Source organism: Pseudophryne corroboree, chromosome 12 (assembly GCF_028390025.1).
Source record: "Pseudophryne corroboree isolate aPseCor3 chromosome 12, aPseCor3.hap2, whole genome shotgun sequence".
Taxonomy (NCBI): domain Eukaryota; kingdom Metazoa; phylum Chordata; class Amphibia; order Anura; family Myobatrachidae; genus Pseudophryne; species Pseudophryne corroboree.
Window position 1 is genome coordinate 38,261,899 of NC_086455.1, and position 24,672 is coordinate 38,286,570.

General features: G+C 46.3%; 1 protein-coding gene across 1 annotated transcript in view; it reads left to right on the plus strand.

Annotated features, from left to right (window-relative positions):
- INO80 (INO80 complex ATPase subunit) overlaps positions 1 to 24,672 on the plus strand; it is a 197,428-nt gene that overhangs the window by 139,754 nt on the left and 33,002 nt on the right. Inside the window, exons 25-26 of the mRNA XM_063947351.1 lie at positions 2,499 to 2,639; positions 17,727 to 17,952. Coding sequence (XP_063803421.1) covers positions 2,499 to 2,639; positions 17,727 to 17,952 — 367 coding nt within the window. The remainder of the gene's footprint in view (positions 1 to 2,498; positions 2,640 to 17,726; positions 17,953 to 24,672) is intronic.

The window sequence follows — 24,672 nt, forward strand, 5'->3', positions numbered from 1 at the left end:
TTAGAGAAAATAAGAATTTACTAACCGATAATTCTATTTCTCGTAGTCCGTAGTGGATGTTGGGCGCCCATCCCAAGTGCGGATTGTCTGCAATACTGGTACATAGTTATTGTTACCAAAAAATCGGGTTATTGCTGTAGTGAGCCATCTTTTCTAGAGGCTCCTCTGTTATCATGCTGTTAACTGGGTTCAGATCACAAGTTGTACAGTGTGATTGGTGTGGCTGGTATGAGTCTTACCCGGGATTCAAAATCCTTCCTTATTGTGTACGCTCGTCCGGGCACAGTATCCTAACTGAGGCTTGGAGGAGGGTCATAGGGGGAGGAGCCAGTGCACACCAGATAGTCCTAAAGCTTTCTTTAGATGTGCCCAGTCTCCTGCGGAGCCGCTATTCCCCATGGTCCTTACGGAGTCCCCTGCATCCACTACGGACTACGAGAAATAGAATTATCGGTAAGTAAATTCTTATTTTCTGTGCATTGTCTTCCAAGCATTGGGTAATCCTTACGTTGCACTCTGATCTGCACTTCACATCATGGAGTCGGCTGATCGGCACCATCGGAGGGGCTTGATAATCAAATCAATTGATCCAGACCATTTTTCAGCCATTTGCATGCTGGGAATTATCATTGTTTGTGTCCATACAGTGTACAGTAATCGTTTAGAGCGGTTGTTTCATCGGCCGACCTGAATGATAGTCTCTCGGGGCTTTGCCGGCATAATATCCTGGACCAATATGTTTAGCTGTGTGGAAATGTACGTACAGTAATGCAAGTGTACCTCAAAGCTGAAACTTTGTACATAGCATCTGGTCAGTAAGAGATTACCAAGAGTGAGTGTTGTTTAATAAACCTTCTGTCTGCTTGTTTGCTGGCTGCCTTCACGTTAAAGCTCCGTTACAGCCTTTGTTTGGCTGTGTTTGTAATACTAGGAGAAGGAACCCGGTTTGAGATACAAGATATTGCTAGAACATGCGTTCCTCCAAGCTTGTTGCGTAATTCTTCCCCAGCAGCTGCTTTCTACCTCCGCTTCTCTTGGGTTGACCTCTGTCATTCGTTGTGGTTATCTGATCCTTTCACTTTTGGTAAACCGATCCTTCCATAGCCGGGGAGAGGAAACTTTACAAGGGGGAGGGGAGAGCGTCCGAGATGCTACTTCCAGCGATGAATAATTAATGTTTCCACAGTTTCCATTTAAATATACTGTATATTTGAGCACTCGCTTAAGTGTTTCCAGCAGGAGACTGCCAGAGAACACACTAAAACAATATTTCATGTTATTTGTTATACTTGATTTTAAGCACTAACCTATTTGTTTTTTTCAGGAAAACATGTTTGTTTTTGTTTAAGGCAAAATTACAAATGGCGTTCAGCCACTAACTTTTACTTTTTAAACCTTCATTAACCCCTCTTAGTAATAATGGACCTTCCTCACCTCGTGAAGTGCTTCATGCAGATATTTTTCCTGGGGTTTTGTGCATTGTCAGGAAATTAGGACAGTGTGATGCTGCCAAGGCAGACCAATGAGGAACAACAATTGCCAAGATTGTGTCTGCTGATTGGTCATCACCCACACTTACACACACCCCACCCCCTTCGGCCATTTAAGCCTTGGCGAACGTAGATGTTCAAGTTTTCGTTCCCCATGTTATAATAATAATAATAATAATAATAATAATTTTATTTATATAGCGCTCTTTCTCCAACAGGACTCAAGGCGCTTTGCTGCTCGTTAAAGGAAAGCACCCTCTTTTATCCACCTGCATACACCTAACGTACTTACATTTTAGGGTAATTTTTCCTTGACATTCCACGCCTGTCAACTTTTTGTTTTTAGTATTTACATATCATAAAAACCAATGGCAGCGTCTTCATTGTGAGCAATGATGGCCAGGGACAAACATTTCAAAGTCACGATAGGCAAGGTGATTATATGGATGGGCCGCAACACGTCTCTCTTACCTGGGTTTCAAAGGACCAGTGGATTATTAGATTAGAATATTTTTAATCTCAATAAAATGAAGAGAGACCAATAAAAAAAAAAAAAAAATGCTGTCACTAAAAAAGTTAGTCCAGTAACAAATAACTAAAATAAAACATGTAGTTTGTTCTGTTTAAGCCCAGCAGAAAATTATACCATGGAAGCGTAAGGAATTGTTAGGGTAATAGCAGTTATTAGAATTTCATGAAGGAAAGAAAGTAAAAAAAAAAAAAAAGAAAGAAAAAGATTAGTTTATTTGTAACAAACTTCAGTTTTTAAAAAAATCTATTTTATTTTTAAACCGTGATATATGTAGCGCCGTATTGCGTTGCTAATTAAAGATGGGGATAAAACAGTAATAAGACGAGACAGAGTAATAACAAAGTTTTGACTTTATTTTTCACAATACAATTCAAGAAAATAAATGTTAAATCTAAAAAATAAATAAAAAAAAAAGTCCAGTTTGAGAGATGTCTTATTTATTATTTTTATCCATGTTGCTATTTTTTCTTTCCCAGAAATTGGTTTTCGCACGTTACTGTAAGCCTGTCTCTGGGTTTACAGATCACATGTTGCATCGACGAAAAGCTGGTCTACCACATGTACTGCGTTGCCGAATTACAGAACTGCCTTCATTCCTCTGCACCTCCCCCCCAATGGTAAGCGTGTGTCAGCCACTTTCTTTATCACTCATTTATAGAAATGCATTTAGGAAGATCAGTTATGACCGATGTTTGGGGAACCAGTTACGGTGTTTCAGTAATAAAAAAAAATCCTGATTTCCCAGTAGACTAATGTGTGTACAATCTGTGTATTTATTAGCCGTTATTTATATCGCGCACACATATTATGCAGTTCTTTACAGGGAATATTTGGCCATTCACATCAGTCCCTGCCCCAGTGGAGCTTACACTCTATATTCCCTATCACATGTGCACACACAGCCACATTCACACTAGGGTTAATTTTGTTGGGAGCCAATTAACCTACCAGTATATTTTTTGCCGTAGTACCCAGAAGAAACCCACACAAGTACTGGGAGAATATACAAACTCCACACAGTTAGGGGCATGGTGGGAGTCGAACCCATGACTTCAGTGCTGTGAGGCAGTAATGCTAACCATTACACCGTTCGTGCTGCCCAATTTTGTACCGTTAAAATTCTGGAAGTAAATAAACAATAGGCACATTTACTGAGACTATGAGGCTTTACAGACAGGTCACTAAAGAGTAAATGGTGCAGAAGTCAGGAGAACGTGCTGCTTACAGATGGGATACGGTCACTAGTTCGACCACACTTAGGTCGACAGTCATTAGGTTGACCACTATTGGTCGACATGGTCACTAGGTCGACATGGAAAAAGGTTGACATGCGTTTTGTTTTGTTTTTTACATTTAATTTTTTGAACTTTTTCATACTTTACGATCCACATGGACTACGATTGGGAATAATAACCTGTGCTGCGCGCAGTGGCAGTGGAGTGAGGCACCTTGCCCGCAGCTGCGAGCCATGCGAGGGGGCATGGTGCACTAATTGGGGTTCTCCGTCACTTTACGAAGAAAACAACACCAAAAAAAGTAAAAACACTCATGTTGACCTAATGACCATGTTGACCTAGTGACCATGTCGACCAATAGTGGTCGACCTAATGACTTTCGACCTGAGTGTGGTCGACCTAATGACCCATACCCTTACAGATTTATGGATCTTTTATCTACACTAACATATGTAACCGGAATACTTACTAATACCGATGCTGGTTTCCCGGCAGCGGAATGTCCGCGCATGCAGGGGAGGGACGAGCGCAACAAGCCCCTTACAGTCGCCACGGGTTCTATTTCCACTCTATGGGTGTCGTGGGAATAGTCCCTGTTGGTTGGCATGCCGACCGTTGTAATTGTGAGGGGGTGGGATGTAGGGGGAGGTACTGTGACCCCAGTGGTCACATAACTACATCCCGTTGTAACTATGTCCCTCATTCCGAGTTGATCGCTCGCTAGCTGCTTTTAGCAGCCGTGCAAACGCTAAGCCGCCGCCCTCTGGGAGTGTATCTTAGCTTAGCAGAAGTGCGAACAAAAGGATCGCAGCGCTGCTACAAAAAAAGATTGTGCAGTTTGAGCAGCTCCAGACCTACTCCTAGCTAGCGATCACTTCAGACTATTTAGTTCCAGTTTTGACGTCACAAACACGCCCTGCGTTCGGCCAGCAACGCCTGCGTTTTTTCCTGGCACGCCCGCATTTGTATCTGACACGCCTGCGTTTTTACACACACTCCCCGAAAACGGTCAGTTACCTCCCAGAAACACCCACTTCCTGTCAATCACTCTGCGGCCAGCAGTGCGCTTGAAAAGCGTCGCTAGACTTTGTGTGAAACTACGTCGGCTTTTGTGAAAGTACGACATGCGTACGCATGCTCAGAAATGCTGATTTTTAGCCTGATCGCTGCGAACAACGGCAGCTAGCGATCAACTCGGAATGACCCCCTATGTATCCTACTCTGCTGATAACCTTCTGTGTGATCTCTACATTGGTGGTTCCCAGCCTTTCTTGAATCACGGCATCCTAGAGTATCAGCATCTTTTTCTCTAACGTCCTAGTGGATGCTGGGAACTCCGTAAGGACCATGGGGAATAGCGGGCTCCGAAGGAGGCTGGGCACTCTAGAAAGATTTATGACTACCTGGTGTGCACTGGCTCCTCCCACTATGACCCTCCTCCAAGCCTCAGTTAGATTTCGTGCCCGGCCGAGGTTGGATGCACACTAGGGGCTCTCCTGAGCCCTTAGAAAGAAAGTATAGTTTTAGTTTTTTTATTTTCAGTGAGACCTGCTGGCAACAGGCTCACTGCAGCGAGGGACTAAGGGGAGAAGAAGCGAACTCGCCTGCTTGCAGCCGGATTGGGCTTCTTAGGCTACTGGACACCATTAGCTCCAGAGGGATCGACCGCAGGCCCAGTCCTTGGTGTTCGGTCCCGGAGCCGCGCCGCCGTCCCCCTTACAGAGCCAGAAGCAAGAAGAGGTCCGGAAAAACGGCGGCAGAAGACATCAGTCTTCACCAAGGTAGCGCACAGCACTGCAGCTGTGCGCCATTGCTCTTCATGCACACTTCACACTCCGGTCACTGAGGGTGCAGGGCGCTTGGGGGGGGGGGGGGGGCGCCCTGAGCAGCAATAAAAACACCTTGGCTGGCAAAAATACCACAATATATAGCCCCAGAGGCTATATATGTGGAAAATACCCCTGCCAGAATCCAGAAAAAAGCGGGAGAATAGGCCGCGGAAAAGGGGCGGAGCTATCTCCCTCAGACACACTGGCGCCATTTCTCCTTCACAGATCCGCTGGAAGGAAGCTCCCTGGCTCTCCCCTGCAGTCTACACTACAGAACAGGGTAAAAACAGAGAGGGGGGGCACTAAATTTGGGCGCAATACATATATAATATAAAAAGCAGCTATAGGGGACATAACTCAGTTAGTCCCTGCATTATATAGCGCTCTGGTGTGTGCTGGCATACTCTCACTCTGTCCCCCCAAAGGGCTTTTGTGGGTCCTGTCCTCATTCGGAGCATTCCTTGTGTGTGTGCGGTGTGTCGGTACGGCTGTGTCGACATGTTTGATGAGGATAATGATGTGGAGGCGGAGCAGATGCCTTTAGAAGGGATGTCACCCCCTGCGGGGCAGACACCTGAGTGGATGGGCTTATGGAAAGTAATGAGTGCACGTATAGACTCCTTATATAAGAAAATCGACGACATGCTAAATGTGGGACAGCCGACTTCTCAGCTCGTGCCTGCCCAGGCGTCGCATGGGTCATCAGGGGCTCTAAAACGCCCGCTACCTCAAGCAGACCCAGATGTCGACACTGATACTGACACCAGTGTCGACGACGATGAGTCAAACCTGATGCCCACTAAGGCCATTCACTGTATAATTGAGGCAATGAAAGAGGTGTTAAACATTTCTGATATAACTACAGGTACCACTAAAAAGGGTATTATGTTTGGAGAGAAAAAACTACCCGTAGTTTTTCCCCCATCAGATGAATTAAATGAAGTGTGTGAAGAAGCGTGGGCTTTCCCTGATAAAAAATTGGTAATTCCTAAGAAAGTACTAATGGCGTTCCCTTTCCCGCCAGAGGATAGGTCACGCTGGGAAACACCCCCTAGAGTGGATAAAGCGCTCACACGTTTGTCTAAAAAGGTGGCACTACCGTCTCCGGATACGGCCGCCCTCAAGGAACCTGCTGATAGAAAGCAGGAGGCGATCCTGAAGTCTGTATATACACACACAGGCATTATACTTAGGCCAGCTATTGCGTCAGCTTGGATGTGCAGTGCTGCCGCTGCTTGGTCAGATAAACTGTCAGAAAATATTGACACATTAGACAGAGACACGATCCTGTTAACCATAGACCATATAAAAGACTCAGTCTTATATATGAGAGATGCACAGAGGGAAATCTGCCGACTGGCATCTAAAGTAAGTGCATTGTCCATTTCTGCTAGGAGAGGCTTATGGACTCGCCAGTGGACAGGAGATGCAGATTCGAAAAAGCACATGGAAGTGTTACCATATAAGGGTGAGGAATTATTTGGGGATGGTCTCTCGGACCTAGTTTCCACAGCAACGTCTGGGAAGTCAGCATTTTTACCCCATGTCCCCTCACAGCCTAAGAAGGCGCCGTTTTATCAGGTTCAGACCTTTCGGACCCAGAAAAACAGGCGTGGAAAAGGCGGGTCTTTTCTGTCCAGAGGCAGAGGTAGGGGAAAAAGGCTGCAACAAACAGCAGGTTCCCAGGAGCAAAAGTCCTCCCCCGCTTCTTCTTCCAAGTCCGCCGCATGACGGTGGGGCTCCACAGGCGGAGCCAGGTACGGTGGGGGGTCGCCTCAAAAATTTCAGCGATCAGTGGGTTCGCTCACAGGTGGATCCCTGGATCCTGCAAATAGTATCTCAGGGGTACAAGCTGGAATTCGAGGCGTCCCCACCCCACCGGTTCCTAAAATCTGCCTTGCCGATTGCTCCCTCAGACAGGGAGGCGGTGCTAACGGCAATTCACAAGCTGTATTCCCAGCAGGTGATAATCAAGGTACCCCTACTTCAACAAGGCCGGGGTTATTATTCCACACTACTTGTGGTACTGAAACCGGACGGTTCGGTGAGACCCATTCTAAATTTGAAATCCTTGAACACATACATAAAGAAATTCAAGTTCAAGATGGAATCGCTCAGGGCGGTTATTGCAAGCCTGGACGAGGGGGATTACATGGTATCCCTGGACATCAAGGATGCTTACTTGCATGTCCCCATTTACCATCCTCACCAGGAGTACCTCAGATTTGTGGTACAGGATTGCCATTACCAATTCCAGACGCTGCCGTTTGGACTGTCCACGGCACCGAGGGTATTTACCAAGGTTATGGCGGAAATGATGATACTCCTTCGAAGAAAGGGAGTTTTAATTATCCCGTACTTGGACGATCTCCTAATAAAAGCGAGGTCCAAGGAACAGTTGTTGGTGGGAGTAGCACTATCTCAGGAAGTGCTGCACCAGCACGGCTGGATTCTGAATATCCCAAAGTCACAGCTGGTTCCGACGACACGGCTACTGTTCCTGGGTATGATTCTGGATACAGTCCAGAGAAAAGTGTTTCTCCCGGAGGAGAAAGCCAGGGAGTTGTCATCTCTAGTCAGAGACCTCCTGAAACCAAAACAGGTATCAGTGCATCGCTGCACGCGGGTCCTGGGAAAGATGGTGGCTTCTTACGAAGCAATTCCCTTCGGCAGGTTCCATGCCAGAATCTTTCAGTGGGACCTGTTGGACCAGTGGTCCGGATCGCATCTTCAGATGCATCGCTTAATAACCCTGTCTCCAAGAACCAGGGTGTCTCTACTGTGGTGGCTGCAGAGTGCCCATCTTCTAGAGGGCCGCAGGTTCGGCATACAGGACTGGGTCCTGGTGACCACGGATGCCAGCCTTCGAGGCTGGGGGGCAGTCACACAGGGAAGAAACTTCCAAGGACTATGGTCAAGTCAGGAGACTTCCCTTCACATAAATATTCTGGAACTAAGGGCCATCTACAATGCCCTAAGTCAAGCAAAATCCCTGCTCCTACACCAGCCGGTGCTGATCCAGTCAGACAACATCACGGCAGTCGCCCATGTAAATCGACAGGGCGGCACAAGAAGCAGGATGGCGATGGCAGAAGCCACAAAAATTCTCCGATGGGCGGAGAATCATGTACTAGCACTGTCAGCAGTGTTCATCCCGGGAGTGGACAACTGGGAAGCAGACTTCCTCAGCAGACACGACCTCCACCCGGGGGAGTGGGGACTTCACCCAGAAGTCTTCCAGATGCTGGTAAACCGTTGGGAAAAACCACAGGTGGACATGATGGCGTCCCGTCTCAACAAAAAGTTAAAAAGATATTGCGCCAGGTCAAGGGACCCTCAGGCGATAGCTGTGGACGCTCTAGTGACACCGTGGGTGTACCAGTCGGTTTATGTGTTCCCTCCTCTGCCTCTCATTCCAAAGGTATTGAGAATAATAAGAAAGCGAGGAGTAAACACAATTCTCGTGGTTCCGGATTGGCCAAGACGAGCGTGGTACCCGGAACTTCAAGAGATGCTCTCAGAGGACCCGTGGCCTCTACCGCTCAGACAGGACCTGTTACAGCAGGGGCCCTGTCTGTTCCAAGACTTACCGCGGCTGCGTTTGGCGGCATGGCGGTTGAACACCGGATCCTAAAGGAAAAGGGTATTCCGGAAGAAGTCATTCCTACGCTTATTAAGGCCAGGAAAGATGTTACGGCAACGCATTATCACCGCATATGGCGAAAATATGTTGCATGGTGCGAGGCCAATAAGGCCCCAACAGAGGAATTTCAACTAGGTCGATTTCTGCATTTCCTGCAAGCAGGAGTGGATATGGGCCTAAAACTAGGCTCCATTAAAGTACAGATCTCGGCTCTGTCGATTTTCTTTCAAAAAGAACTAGCTTCAGTACCTGAAGTTCAGACTTTTGTAAAAGGAGTGCTGCATATTCAGCCCCCGTTTGTGCCTCCAGTGGCACCTTGGGATCTCAACGTGATGTTGAGTTTCTTAAAATCACATTGGTTTGAGCCACTAAAAACCGTGGATCTGAAATATCTCACGTGGAAAGTGGTCATGTTATTAGTAGTGATGAGCGGATTCGGTTTTACTCGGTTTTACTCGGTTTTACTCGGTTCTCAAAACAGCATCTTATTGGCTCACGGATGTCACGTGTTTTGGATAGCCAATAAGATGCCGTTTTGAGAACCGAGTAAAACCGAGTAAAACCGAACCTCGCTCATCACTAGTTATTAGCCTTGGCTTCAGCCAGGCGAGTGTCAGAATTGGCGGCTTTATCATGTAAAAGCCCTTATCTGATTTTCCATATGGATAGGGCAGAGTTGAGGACTCGTCCCCAATTTCTCTCTAAGGTGGTGTCAGTGTTTCACCTGAACCAGCCTATTGTGGTGCCGGCGGCTACTAGTGAATTGGAGGACTCCAAATTGCTAGACGTTGTCAGGGCCCTAAAAATATATGTTTTCAGGACGGCTGGAGTCAGAAAATCTGACTCGCTGTTTATCCTGTATGCACCCAACAAGCTGGGTGCTCCTGCTTCTAAGCAGACTATTGCTCGCTGGATTTGTAGTACAATTCAGCTTGCACATTCTGTGGCAGGCATACCACAGCCAAAATCTGTAAAGGCCCATTCCACTAGGAAGGTGGGCTCATCTTGGGCGGCTTTACAACTTTGCCGAGCAGCTACTTGGTCAGGGGCAAATACGTTTGCAAAATTCTACAAATTTGATACCCTGGCTGAGGAGGACCTGGAGTTCTCTCATTCGGTGCTACAGAGTCATCCGCACTCTCCCGCCCGTTTGGGAGCTTTGGTATAATCCCCATGGTCCTTACGGAGTTCCCAGCATCCACTAGGACGTTAGAGAAAATAAGAATTTACTCACCGGTAATTCTATTTCTCATAGTCCGTAGTGGATGCTGGGCGCCCATCCCAAGTGCGGATTGTCTGCAATACTTGTAAATAGTTATTGTTAACTAAAGGGTTATTGTTGAGCCATCTGTTGAGAGGCTCAGTTGTTTTTCATACTGTCAAACTGGATATAGTATCACGAGTTGTACGGTGTGATTGGTGTGGCTGGTAAGAGTCTTACCCGGGATTCTAAATCCTTCCTTATTATGTCTGCTCGTCCGGGCACAGTGTCCTAACTGAGGCTTGGAGGAGGGTCATAGTGGGAGGAGCCAGTGCACACCAGGTAGTCATAAATCTTTCTAGAGTGCCCAGCCTCCTTCAGAGCCCGCTATTCCCCATGGGCCTTACGGAGTTCCCAGCATCCACTACGGACTACGAGAAATAGAATTACCGGTGAGTAAATTCTTATTTTCACGGCACTCCTAGGCCAAATGTTTCTCATTAAGAAGTAAAAAAAAAAAAGTAAGTGAATTGTGCTTCCTGTACCTGTCACCCTTAGGCTCAGTTACGCGGCGGCGGCGGTGGTGGTGGTAAACAGGGTTGCGCTCCTGCTCGGCTACATATTTTATGACTGGCAGCTGCCAGCGCTGGTTTTGCCTTTCTCATTCACTGTAAATAATTTGAATTGTTTCTGGACCACCAACCCCCTGGCATCCTTGCATGGACCCCACGGCACCCAGTTTGGGATCTGTCGCTCTACTTTGTAAATGAATATTACAGTGTCCCGTATATGTACCACTTGAGGCATACTTACCTACTCTAGTGGACATCCCGCATGCTGGCGACCACCCGAGGGAAGCGGGCCATCGGGGCTTGATGACTCCGTTAGCGTGTACCATGTTATCATACACACAACTGTACAAATACGTTTGGCGGCTTGAGATATGATTGAGGTGCCTGCAGTAGGGTGTGTAGAAATATAAAGCGGGTGACAATTGAATCATTCCCATTCTCTTTTATCCGAAGACTGCAGTATACCTATTGCAGGGGTTAAAGTCGGGGGGAACGACGTGGAACTGAGTTCCACCGCCTGTAATGGTAGGGCGACCTGGTTCCACCATCTCCATTGCCCTGCACAGTAATTCCAACAGAAAAGCCCGCCCCATCATCTGCGTCAATCGATGATACAGGCGGCACTAGTGTTACTGATGAGCTGCAGCCACCTACTCTTTCCTCAGGTCCTGGTGCCTCCATGGTCCTCCTCCATGAGTTCCACCACCTCACCAGGACCACTTTAAGCCCTGTCCTATTGGTAAGATGGTGTGACAGTATATATGGAACACTACAGACTATAGAAACTAGACATTACTGTGTTATTAACCCCTCACATTAAACTGGAATAAATACAAGTTGAATAGAAAAGAAAATACAGAACCCCCAGCACTCTTGCTGCCAGCAGCAAAGACCAATTAAAACCGCTTTTGAAGTATTAATACAATGCAGTCTCGGTTATACAGCTATTGCAGCCCGGTTGCATCATTACCAATAAATTGAGTAACTTTAGTTACCCTAATAATCTACTTTTATAATGCTGCAAACACCTGCGTGTGCCCAACTTTATTGGTCTATAAACGTGCGCAGTGCAGCTGATCTAATCACTGTTCCATGATTCATGGTGTCTCCTTATCTCTGGCATGTGGCAACCACACACCTTGTGTTGACTTTTCTTTATAGTCCAATAAGAGATAGTCTTCAGCCTGATAACCAGCGGTAATTGTGGGCACGCAGATAACGGCTGCCTGCAGCTGCTATCAGACCAAACACACAGCAGAGCCTGTCACCTGCTTAGAAGATATGAGTTACCCCACTGCAGGCTCGGCCATCCCAGCTTGTGGCTAAACTTCATCAGCTATTTTATGTTGGTTTATTTCCCGAACCGAATAACACACAGTATGGTATGTGTGGAATATTACAATGTTTAACAATCAGTATCTTTCTAGCCTTTTTTATCTTAATATTCCAATTATTTATGAGGATGATGAATATTGTGGACAGTACAAACTATACATTCCTAATATATGAAAATATTATCTAAAAGGTTAAGGCCCCCACACCCCAGGCTCCACGATTCCCTGACCCGCCGTCACCGCCGATCAGCTATATATATATATATATATATATATATATATATATATATATGTATATATATACAGGTTGAGTATCCCATATCCAAATATTCCGAAACACGGACTTTTTTGACTGAGAGTGAGATAGTGAAACCTTTGTTTTTTGATGGCTCAATGTACACAAACTTTGTTTTATACACAAAGTTATTAATAATATTGTATTAAATGACCTTCAGGCAGTGCATATAAGGTGTATATGAAACATAAATGAATTGTGTGAATGTAGACACACTTTGTTTAATGCACAAAGTTATAAAAAATCTTGGCTAAAATGACCTTCAGGCTGTGTGTATAAGGTGTATATGTGACATAAATGCATTCTGTGCTTAGACTTAGGTCCCATCACTATGATATCTCATTATGGTATACAATTATTCCAAAATACGGACAAATCCGATATACAAAATACCTCTGGTCCCAAGCATTTTGGATAAGGGATACTCAACCTGTATATATATACAGAGCCAGCTATTGAACAAACTGGGGCGCTGGGGCTTGTTGCTTATATATGTGTGTGTGTTTGTGTGTGTGTGTGTGTGTATGTATGTATGTATGTGTGAGAGTGTGTGTGTGTGTGTGTGTGTGTGTGTGTGTGTGTGTGTGTGTGTGTGTATATATATATATATATATATATATATATATATATTATAGCTTGTTTGTCCGAATAATCTAGGATAATATACACATGCACTCCAGAGTTAATGATATCTGAGAGTCAGGGAGGGCTGTTTATTCAGCTGCTGTGACCTCACTGGTCCATTACCTGTGTATTTGTGTTGTTCTTTAGCTTCAGGCCTGCCCATACTAGTGCCTGCTTGTACAGCCTATTACAGAGCTGTGAGATAAGAGTATGATGGACATATTTATATTAGTGTAATCATTTTAGTCACTATGGGAATGGGACATGCTGTCGGGAAGTCTTGGGGTTTTCCTGAGAACCATTATTCAAACGTTAAATTACATTTAAAAAATCTCTCCCGTTTCCCCACGGTGCCACCCCACACTGGTATTCTGATCATCACATGATTTAGCATTCTCCTCCGTGATTGCAGGTTATCATATCACTGTCACTATGCTGCAGCAATTGGGTATAAATAACCTTTGGGCTTCTACCATCAAGTACTAACAGCTTCCACTCCGGATGATTAAAACTCCCAGTGCTGGGGCATTTTTGTGTATCCATCTTCCACTGATCAAATGGCTTCTTATGGATCAGAGGAGCTGTTGGATACACCCTATTAGAACATGGACTGTTTCCTAGTCAGCATTTCCTCATCATCAGGTTAAGAGGTGCAAGAGGTGTCAAAAATCCTCCTCTGGGCGGAGGCCAACACAAGGGCCAACTCAGCCATATTCATTCCAGGAGTGGACAACTGGGAAGCGGACTTCCTCAGCAGGCACGACCTCCATCCAGGGGAATGGGGCCTGCATCCGGAGGTGTTTCAACAGTTGATCCGCCGGTGGGGCTGTCCGCTGATAGATTTGATGGCTTCTCATCTCAACAAGAAGCTCTGCCATTACTGCTCCAGGACAAGGGATCCACAGGCTGTAGCAGTGGATGCGCTGACGACACCGTGGACGTACCGGTTCGTGTACCTGTTCCTTCCTCTACCGCTAATCCCGAGGGTGCTAAAAGGCTAAGAAGGGAAAGCGTTCTGGCAATTCTCATTGCCCCGGATTGGCCTCGACGGGCGTGGTACTTGGACCTCCGGGCCTTGGCTCTGGAGGATCCCTGGACTCTACCGCTCCTAGACGATCTTCTTCAGCAAGGTTTGTTCGTCTATCCAGACTTACAGCGGCTATTTTTGACGGCTTGGAAGTTAAGAGGGAGATTTTAGCAAGAAAAGGTCTTCCCTCCCGGGTTATTTACACCATGGTCCAGGCCAGGAAGATGGTAACGTCGAAACATTATCATCATATCTGGAAAAAGTATGTTTCATGGTGTGAAAGTAGAAAGGTTCCTCCTGTGGAATTTAGAATTGGTCGTTTTCTACTTTTCCTGCAAGCGGGAGTGGATATGGGCCTACGCTTAGGCTCCATCAAAGTCCAGATTTCGGCGCTCTCTATTTTCTTCCAGAAACCGCTTGCTATGTTGCCTGAAGTACAGACTTTCCTGAAGGGTGTTCTTCATATGCAACCACCCTTTGTACTTCCCACGGCTCCATGGGACCTCAATGTGTTTCTGTCTTTTCTTCAATCGGATTGGTTTAAACCCTTACATAGGGTGGAGTTGAAATTTCTCACCTGGAAGACGGTGATGTTATTGGCATTGGCGTCAGCCAGGCGTGTCTCTGAATTAGGGGCCTTGTCCTGAAAGAGTCCTTATTTGATTTTTCATGAAGACAGGGCGGAACTTAGGAGCCGTCCTCAGTTTTTGCCAAAGCTGGTGTCAGCTTTTCATGTGAACCAGCCTATTGTGGTTCCAGTGTTTGTCTGACGCTTCTGTGGACCCTGAGGCCATGGATGTGGTCAGGGCTCTGAAGATTTATGTCAAAAGGACAGCACGTCATCGGATATCTGACTCGATGTTTGTCCTTTATGATGCCTCAAAGATTGGTCGGCCAGCTTCTAAGCAATCTATTGCTCATTGGCTCAGGTTGACTCTTCAACAGGCCTATACATCGGCGGCTCTGCCCTTGCCGACGTCTATTCAGGCCCACTCGACGAGGTCAGTGGGGTCCTCCTGGGCGGCTGCCCGGGGTGTCTCGGCCCTACAATTATGCCGAGCTGCAACTTGGTCTGGTTCGAACACGTTTGTTACATTCTATAGGTTCGATACCTAGGCCAGGGATGACCTTAAGTTTGGTCAGGTGGTTTTGCGGGGGTCTCGGCACTCTCCCACCCATTTGGAAGCTTTGGGACTTTCCCATGGTACTAAAGTACAAGACCCCAGTGTCCACTAGGACGTAAGAGAAAATAGGAATTTAATACCTACCAATAATTCCTTTTCTTCTAGTCCGTAGTGGATACTGGGCGCCCGTCTCAGTGCTTCGTTGCTGCTTACCTGTGTAAGTATTGGGTTGGACCGACGTGGCGGTCCTGTTTTGTTGTTGGGATAGCCGTGATATCAGGGTTTGGTTGGTGTTGCTATCCTCTGATCTGGTTAACGCCCTCCTTTCGTTCTTGGTTGTGTGTTGGCTTGTTGCCTCACCGCTGTTGTATTGTTCTTCTCTCATGTTATGTCTGTCTCCTCTGGCACAGTTTTCCTAGACTGAGTCTGGTAGGAGAGGCATAGAGGGGAGGAGCTAGCACACACATACACACACTAAAGGTGCCAGGCTCCAGTGGACCCGATCTATACCCCATGGTACAAGACCACAGTATCCACTACGGACTAGGAGAAAAGGAATTACCGGTAGGTATTAAATTGCTATTTTTCCTAATGTTAACATCATACTTGCCCACTTTGCCTCTCTGGCCTCCAGACAATATGGGGAGAACCAGGTGTGAGGGGTGGTTTTCCAGCTGTGGCACACTGCAGCGGCAGAACCGCCATTCAATATTGCTATAATAGAATGCTTCAATTTGGCAACCATGAAATCTCTATTAAAAGATCTTTGAACTATGATAATTTATGGTAGCGCTGCCCAGGGCTGGACTTTTCCACTAGGCACGTGCCTAGGGGCGCCACCAACAGGGGGTCGGCACAGAAGTCCCCCTGCATCAAAGCTTTCCAGTACCCCAATTAAGCCGCAGTTAGTTGGACACAGAACAGAGACTACATCCCCATGATGCATCAGGGGGAGTCTCACGAGCGGGCGTGTGTGTTTTCCAGGAACCTGGAATAGGAAGTGTTTCTAGGGGCAACCTGACCCCTAAATCTGCCCCTGAAGTGGCCAATGAAAACCATTCTTTGTAATGTAGTTTATGCAGTGGAGTCATCTCATTATAGTCTAGACCAGGCTTTTTCAACCAGTGTGCAGTGTGCCACGACCAGTTGCAAGGTGTGCCGCGGAGCCAGAGCAGCTTCCTGTACCTTAAGAGTGAACTGTTGGCCTGGGCTCTTCTTAAAGGATCAGTAATGCTCCGGCTGTGACCTATGCCTTGATGATGCGGCAGTGTGATATCATAGGTCACGGCTGCCGTGTCTCACCATCCAGCCAGCTCACCCGCCTGTATACATATCTTCCAGTTCCCGCCTGCATCCACAGCTAACCTTGCTGACCCACATCCACACCTGCCTGACCGCCCGCTGCTCAGTATTCGTAGCACTCCACTATGAACAACCCCTGCCACTGAGGGACAGGGAGGAGGACAGCTAACCAGTAGGGGCTAATATTTGTTATGTTATTTCTCCTGTGGGGAGCAATAGGATTTATGGGGGGAACAATGTGAATAATTCATGTGGGGAGCAATAGGATTTATGTGGGAAGAAATGTGATTGATTTATGTGTGAGCAACATAATTTATGTGGGGAGCAATGTAATTGTTTTTCCTGTGTAGGCCAATGTATGTGTGGATTCTTATTTTACTGTGAAGGCCAATGTTTGTTGTTGTTTTTTTCTGTGGGGAACTGATGGTGTGCCTTGGCAATTTTAAAATATTATTCGGTGTGCCGTGAGTAAAAAAAGGTTGAAAATCACTGGTCTAGACTTTAAATTTCCCTTTAAATACTGAATAAAACGGCATATATTCATAGCTACAGATCATTTGTAAGTAAAATTCCTGCGTAAATGCTTATTTTCAGCATGAAACATAACTGAAGATGCAATGTGTCTTAGTTTAGGACTGTCACAGCTGATCGTTTCTTGCCATTGTCTGTTTGTGAGTGGTGTGATTTATGCACATCATCTGGACAGCCGTTTAGAAAATACAGACACAAATTGCATTTGCCCTTGACCGAATTGGCCGTTCTTTTGTGGCTGGCCTGTGATGGTCTTCCTGGGATTGCGCATGAGATGTGTTTGGGGGCCTGGCATAGGGAGATAACAGGTCAGTCACAAAAGTCCAATGCAACTGCCAGGAATCAAAGGGGTTGGTTGGAGGAGCAAGCGGTGGCAGTTTCCAATTATGTGGCTCATATGGAATGAAGAATCAGGTCTATGAAGACGTGGTCTGGGAGAAACTGTAAGACAGTACAGCTTGAGTGAATGCAAAATTGTTTTAACAACCAGGTTTATCTCACAGTGGACTTGTCACTGGCAATTAACATGTGACGTTGTAATTTATTATTCTCAGTGATACGGGATTATGTAATAATAGGGTGTGGATCATTGGGTCGACCAGTATTAGGTCAACAGGATCAAAAGGTTGACAGGGCAATAGGTGTAAAAGGTAAACCCTTGAAAAGGTTGAAGGGTATATTCTGTCGACACAGTAAAAAAAAGGTTGACATGGAAATGATCTACACACTTTTTTTATTTTGTTGTTTTCTTTTGGGTGTAATTCTCAGTGTTAAGCCACATGGAACCCCAATTAGCGCACCGCGTCCCCTCGCATGTCTCGCCGTGCTGCGGACAAGGTGCCTCGCGCCACTACCGCTGCGCTCAGCACAGCCCCTGAAGTCTCATTCGCCTGTGTCACGCATGTAATATCCACATGTATTATATGTCTTATAGCGATCCGCTAAATGAACAGTTGAAGGTAATTTTTGCGGTTTCTGTCCCCTCAGGTTACAGCTGCACCAATAGACACCTACTGCGCTGATCGGAGCGCCGAGTACGAGCGTCAGGTACTGAGAAATGGAGGCAGTCCAGACACCCGGAAGTGTCTTGTATTTGGAGCACCCGAACTTCATGCTGATTGGTCCGTGAGGGATTTACACTTTTTCCCTGAGAGCCCAAGTGGTCTCTTGGCCATTAGGCCATTGCACGGCTGGTCTTTCATCCAGATACCAGGTGGGTGAACACAGTTTGCACCATAAATTGGGAACATGGCAGAGTTTACACATTAAAGAGGACGTATGTGTGTATTATGTGTCTTCATGGAGTACCCGTTCCCCACAGTTCTGCTGGTGAGGAGTTATTGTAATAGCAGGGGCATTTCTGTATAAGAGGAGCCACAATGTCCTGCGTTGTCTGAGCATCAGCCACAGGTGGTACAGCGGTAATGGGGTTACGAATTCAATCAAACGTCTGAGGCCACTAACTGGCAGGGGCTTAATAAATAGCGTAGGGGCAGAGTTTATTTCCGAGAGTCTCTCAAACTAAATCTATTGTAACAGCGTACAGTGACCACCAATTGTAAAACTAACGCGGCTGACGAACTTACGTGTTCTGCGATATTACTGGAGTTTGTGCAGATTAGTGCCACACATAAAAACACCACCACGTGCTACACAATTGTTACACAAATACAGACAAAACATGTAGCAGTGTCTGCGCTGGGCCGTCTGCACCACCCTGAGTTTTCCTGAACCATCCCGTTGCAGACAGCACAGATACAGCTCCGTGGATCATTGTATGGTGCCGCTGGAATCACTCCAACACAGTGATGGCTGAAAGAAACATGGGGAACGTCAGCATTGTTATGCTTATACTATTGCAGGCAACGTGCTCTGTCTGGAAGCTACACTGGTGGGGTTTTGTTTTACCTTCCTCTAGATGACCACAATTGTATGTATGAAAAGACTTGTCCTGCGTACCTTAGGTATAGCGGGTGGGATACTTGCTTTGTTGCATGGTTTGTGTCATGTATTGTTGTGCATTTCCTACTAACACACTTGAAAGGCTTTACAGAGTAAGTGAAGCCAGTATTTGCCATTACTATACTGCGTATCAGTGATGAGCAACAGGGAACGCTGTGAGTCTTCTCCTGCAGCTCCAGGCTTATCCTGCTTTATGAGTTATCAGCCTTTTTTTTTTTTTTTTTTTTTTTTATAGCTTTATTCCCTGTGGACCAAGCTCTAATGTTTCATGCCACTGACAAGCTTATAACACAGCCCTGGCTGTTAATAAAAGATGGGGCAGCAAGTGAAGTTCCAAAGGTCAAACAGAATAAGGGGGATATTCAATTAGCAGCGATAACGGACTTTTCCCGCGAAACGCTATTACAGCCTATTCAATTTTCCGGGAAAATTTATCAGTGATAATTTTGCAGGTGAAAAGTTGGGAAAAGTCACTGTTTTAAGGTAAAAATGTTTGGATATGGTACAGAACTCCTGGGACACCCCCCTTAATGACTAATTAGGCACGTTGAAGTTTTTAATTATTTTTAATTGACCAATATTGACATGTCATTTTTTTGGGGAAAAGTACAAAGTGATGGAAATTGGGGTTCAAGGTATGGGAAAGTTATATTGGGGTGCTTTATGAGTGGCACAGGTGTTTTTAGGCTTGCAGGTGGGAGTAATCGGTCTGTTTCCACTTTTTTTTTTTTTTAAAGTACCCTAAAATAACCCAAATATATACTTATACCCATTTTCATGTACCCCAAATTTAATGAGAGCATTTATTTTGCACAAAAAAACTTGCTTTCTATCATTTTTTTGCATTTTAAAAACAATGCATGTAACAGCCATTTCACACAATTTAAGTCCCCAAAAACGCTCTAATATGATCTCTAATACAATTCTCTTCTGTTTTCCTATGTTAGTTTACCATTTTTTGGGGTACAGGCTGATTTCCCCATTTTCACCTACACTTTTCACTGCATCAATTTTCACGTGAAACCCATTTGAAATAAAATAGGTCGAAAAACGGGAGCGCGCATACCTGCGGATGGAAAATTGCCGCAAATTTGCGTATAATTGAATACCCTAGTAAGACTGATATTATTTTATTATTTGCCTGGCGCAGCCAGCTTCCGCATCACATGACCTCCTCCTCCACCTCCTCCACCACCACCACCACCTCCTCCACCACCACCACCTCCTCCTCTACCTCCACCTCCACCACCACCTCCTCCACCACCACCACCTCCTCCTCCACCTCCTCCTCTACCTCCACCTCCACCACCACCTCCTCCACCACCACCTCCTCCTCCACCTCCACCACCACCACCACCTCCTCCTCCACCTCCACCACCACCACCACCACCTCCTCCACCACCACCTCCTTCTCCACCTCCACCACCACCACTACCTCCTCCTCCACCTCCACCACCACCACCACCTCCTCCACCACCTCCTCCTCCACCTCCACCACCACCACCACCTCCTCCTCCACCACCTCCACCACCACCTCCTCCTCCACCACCACCACCTCCTCCTCCACCTCCACCACCACCACCACCTCCTCCTCCTCCACCACCTCCACCACCACCTCCTCCTCCACCACCTCCACCACCACCTCCTCCTCCACCACCACCACCTCCACCTCCACCATAAGGAGGCGATAGGCAGGCTCTTTGGGAAAGAGCTGTATTATTCCTCCTTACAGCACGGACCCTGTTATGTCGCAGTGTACTGCAAAGGTGTCTCTGTCTATTTGTGTTCTACTTATACATGTGACCAGGCATTCTATATCATGGGGCCTATTAATAACAACAAGCACAACAGATTGACAGATGGAAACCTCTCTGCAGAATGGCGCTGTGACTATTTCAGTCTCATTCCTAACTTTCACCAGCTGGTGGGAAATCTGGTCACCCAGAAGTCGCATTGAACTGTCAGATGTGTTTGCGATAGCTCGTAAGACTTGTTTAACTTACGTTAAACGCCTGCTGTTTGCAACGGTGTACGAGGAGTGGCTATTATATAATGAGACTATTTATAAAAAAAGAAACCATACTGCGTGCGTTAAAAGGGAGTGGGGGAACATTGAGCTTGGGCTATCCCAAAACGCTTTTGCAAGTTTCTCCCCTCTCACACAGATAGTTTGCTGTCACACAGCATTTAAAGAAGTTGTGTTTTTCCCGTGCGTCGTAAACATACTTAGATGAAAAGTAAAGCAACGTGTTAACTTACATTTTTTTAGTTAAATTGAACAAAACGCCCACCGAATCTTTTATGTATGCCAACCAAGGCTTACGGGGCAGATGGTAAGTCACGTGCATGGGTTGTTTGAATGGCACAACAGATATAGGGGGTCATTCCGAGTTGATCGTAGCTGTGCTAAATTTAGCACAGCTGCGATCGTAAACTCAGACATGTGGGGGGACGCCCAGCACAGTGCTAGTCCGCCCCGCATGTCAGTGCCGCCCCCCCGCCCCCCACCCCCCCCCCCCCCGCGCAGAAGTGCAAAGGCATCACACAGCGGCGATGCCTTTGCACTTCAAGCGTAGCTCCCAACCAGCGCAGCTTTAGTGTACTGACCAGGAGATACTCTTCGCTCCCCGGCCCGCAGTGGCTGCGTGTGACGTCACGCAGCCGCTGCGGGCCACTCCCCGTACGGTCCGGCCACGCCTGCGTTGGCCGGACCGCGCCCACGAAACGGCGGCCAGACGCCGCCGTTTCACCCTCTCCCGCCTAGCGACCGCCTCTGCCTGTCAATCAGGCAGAGGCGATCGTAGCACAGCGATGGGCGGCCATGCGCACAGTTCTTACCCGTTCGCTACGCTGCGAAAAACTGCAGCGTGCGATCGGGTCAGAATGACCCCCATAGTGACGGTCCTGATGATGTCGAAGATGAGAAAATTGTTTGAATTGACCGTCGCCTCCGAATGATAGCAGATATGGTACACAACGACAAAGAAAGTGTTCGCCATGTTTTGAATCAAGATCTTAACATGACAGAAGTTTGTGCTAAGATGGTTCCAAGGCTTCTCACTGTCCAGCAGGAAGAAAATGCTAAGTGAATTTGTACAGACGTATTGGAACTAAGCCAAGATGATTCACATTTCTTAGATCATGTTATTACCAGTGATGAAACATGGACCTTCCAGTACGATCCTGAGACCAGAACACCAGTCCATGCATGGAAACCACCAACATCACCAAGAATGAAGAAAGCACGTCAAAGCAGATCCAACCTCAAAGCCATCTTAATTGGGGGGGGGGGGGGGTTATATCAAGGGTGTTATTTTGGCAGACTGATTACCAGAAGGTGCAACAACAGTATGGAATGGTGGTTTTACACACAGGGCCAGTACCAGTCACCGATATCACAATACTAAAGTGACTGTAAATATGACTTTAGAACCTGCAGCTATTATTAGGACCAGTGGCGTATCTATAATGGGTGCAAGGTGTGTGGTGCACATGGACCCCTGAGTCCTGGGGGCCCAAACCGTGCTCCCATATTCTTCAATACATACCTCTCCGGAGTCCTGGACTGGCAGCGGCAGCTCTGCAAAATGACCAGGAAAATGGCGTGGTGGCCATTTTCCTGGTGTTTTGTGCATGCACAGTAGGGGAATTGCCTAGAGACCTGCGTATATGCAATAGACTCTAGCGCAGCGCTATAGTCTACTAGTGCCCAGCGCTGCCGCAAAGAGAGGAGGGGGCCAGGACGGAGGCTGAACACGGCCCATTCCTTTCTTAATACGCCCCTGATTAGGACACTCTCATAGAGGAAGTAGGAGGGTTCCGCTGTCTGTTATGGAGTGTGGAGGTAATAAGTAATATCTATAAGGGCTTCATGATTCATATGTGAATGTTTGTGCTTTAGTTTATACATAACTGTATGCTGAGATAAGTATGTGCTGCCAAATAAATGAAATCATAGTTAATGAGGTTGAAAAGAGGCAAAATGCCTATCGGGTTCAACCTGTATTCTGAATTAAGCTGTGTACCTTATAATGTACCTGCTGAAGTAATGGTTTAGTACCAGTTAACAAATATAATTCGTATCACTCCCAGATAGTTAATGTCAATATCTTAAATGCTATAGCCTTGGATACTTTTTTCAGTTAGAAATTTGTCCAGTCCACCATTATTACCTTCTCCGGCAGGAAGTTACAAATCCTTATTGCCCTTACCGTGAAGAACCCTTTCCTACGTTGTGTACGGAATTTTCTCTCCTCTAACCTCAGCGAGTGCCCACATGTCCTATACAGAGTTCTTTTGATAAACAAATCCCCTGCAAACTCCTTGTAATGACCCTTTACATATCTGAAGATATTAATCATTGACATTGACATTGTGTACTGTTATTAAAGGGCCTCATACACTAGACCGATGATGCCCGATTTCAGCCCAATTCGTGCATTCGTCCCGATATATTGAGTGAAATCTGGCATTTTCGGTGTTCTTTTCCCCCGATCCGATCCGATGCGTGTTCCCGTGTGCATCAGATCGGATCCCCCTAGATCCGACATATCACGAGTGCTGCACTCATCATATGTCGGATCCCGTAGTAAATGGATGGGAGAGCAAAAGATACATCGTATGCAAAAAAAAAACTGCATACGGTATTTCTAATACTATCCTGCCAACGGGGAGGCTGCCGGGAGGTTGGAGGAAATCTTATATGACATGACGGACCATCATGTCGTATAAGTGTATGGGGCCCTTAAGTCTAGTAAATCCTATGTGTATTGTGAATACTCTGCAGGTGTTCCCCATAGATAGGCATTGCAGTAAGGCACCATCACCACAGTGCGGGCACCAGGACACTGACGTAATAATGTAAGACTAGCATAAGAATTTAGCACTTTCTCAATTCTGTGCTGCCTGCTAGATGTAATTTATGGATCTGTCAGCTACTTCTCGTGCTGCCTTGAGTTATAAACGGTGCTTCTCTCTGCTGGAGGGTTGTAGTTCTCATCGTGACTGTGGGAATCTCCGATCCTTTCCTGTTCTATTCAGAAAAAAATGGCTCAGGTTTAAATGGGAGGAAGTGGCAGAGTTGTTAGAAAGAACCTTCACGACCGCTGATTGTGAGAGCTAGACGAGGCCCTTCGTATGACCCTATTGTTTCTCCTCGTGTAAGAGGGGATGATGGGATACCCTCTAGAGACTCGAGGTTATCTGTCTTACAGCACAACTCTCAAACGTTCTTGGCTTTCTTCTTATTTCCAGGTCGTGACTTCATTTTTTATCTTTGTCAGCTCCTTAATGTAAATTAGCCCTTTGCTATATACACCTCAGTTAGGACTCGGTGTACTAGAGTAGATACTGACACCCTCCAGTGTTTCCTCTTATGGGGCTGTAGGTGGTAATCCCGGGATGCAGTCAATTTGCCTACAATCAAAATCCTGGCAACCGCTGACCGACGGCCAAAATCCTGAACTGGTCAAAATAATGACGTTTAAAATGTCGACAGGTCAAAAAGTCGGCATGAGTTTTTTTTCACTGAAACCAACTTCTTTGTACTTTACCATTCCAATGGACCTGGATGGGGGATATAATAGTGTGCCGAGCGCAAGTCACTGTGCCCGAAGCTGCGAGGGGACGCGGTACACGGTACACTTATACGGTGTTCATGTCGACCTATGTCGACATACACAACCCAAAAAATGCGAAAAACTTGTGTCGACTTTTTGACCTTGGTTTTCACCCGTACCCACTGATCTGCATGGCCAAACGCAGGGGTCCATAAGTGCGCCTTACTCAGAATGTGAAATTCTACACATGCAGTAATCCAGAAGAATTATTACGTATTGGTATTAGTCCAGTCATAGGTATGAGGCCGTGATGATACAGGCGTTTACTGTTTAGGAGAGATTGAGAGGAAGGGGTAGGTTTATTTGTTGCCTGAGGGAACACATGACAGGGGCATCTTAATGCATCCATACTG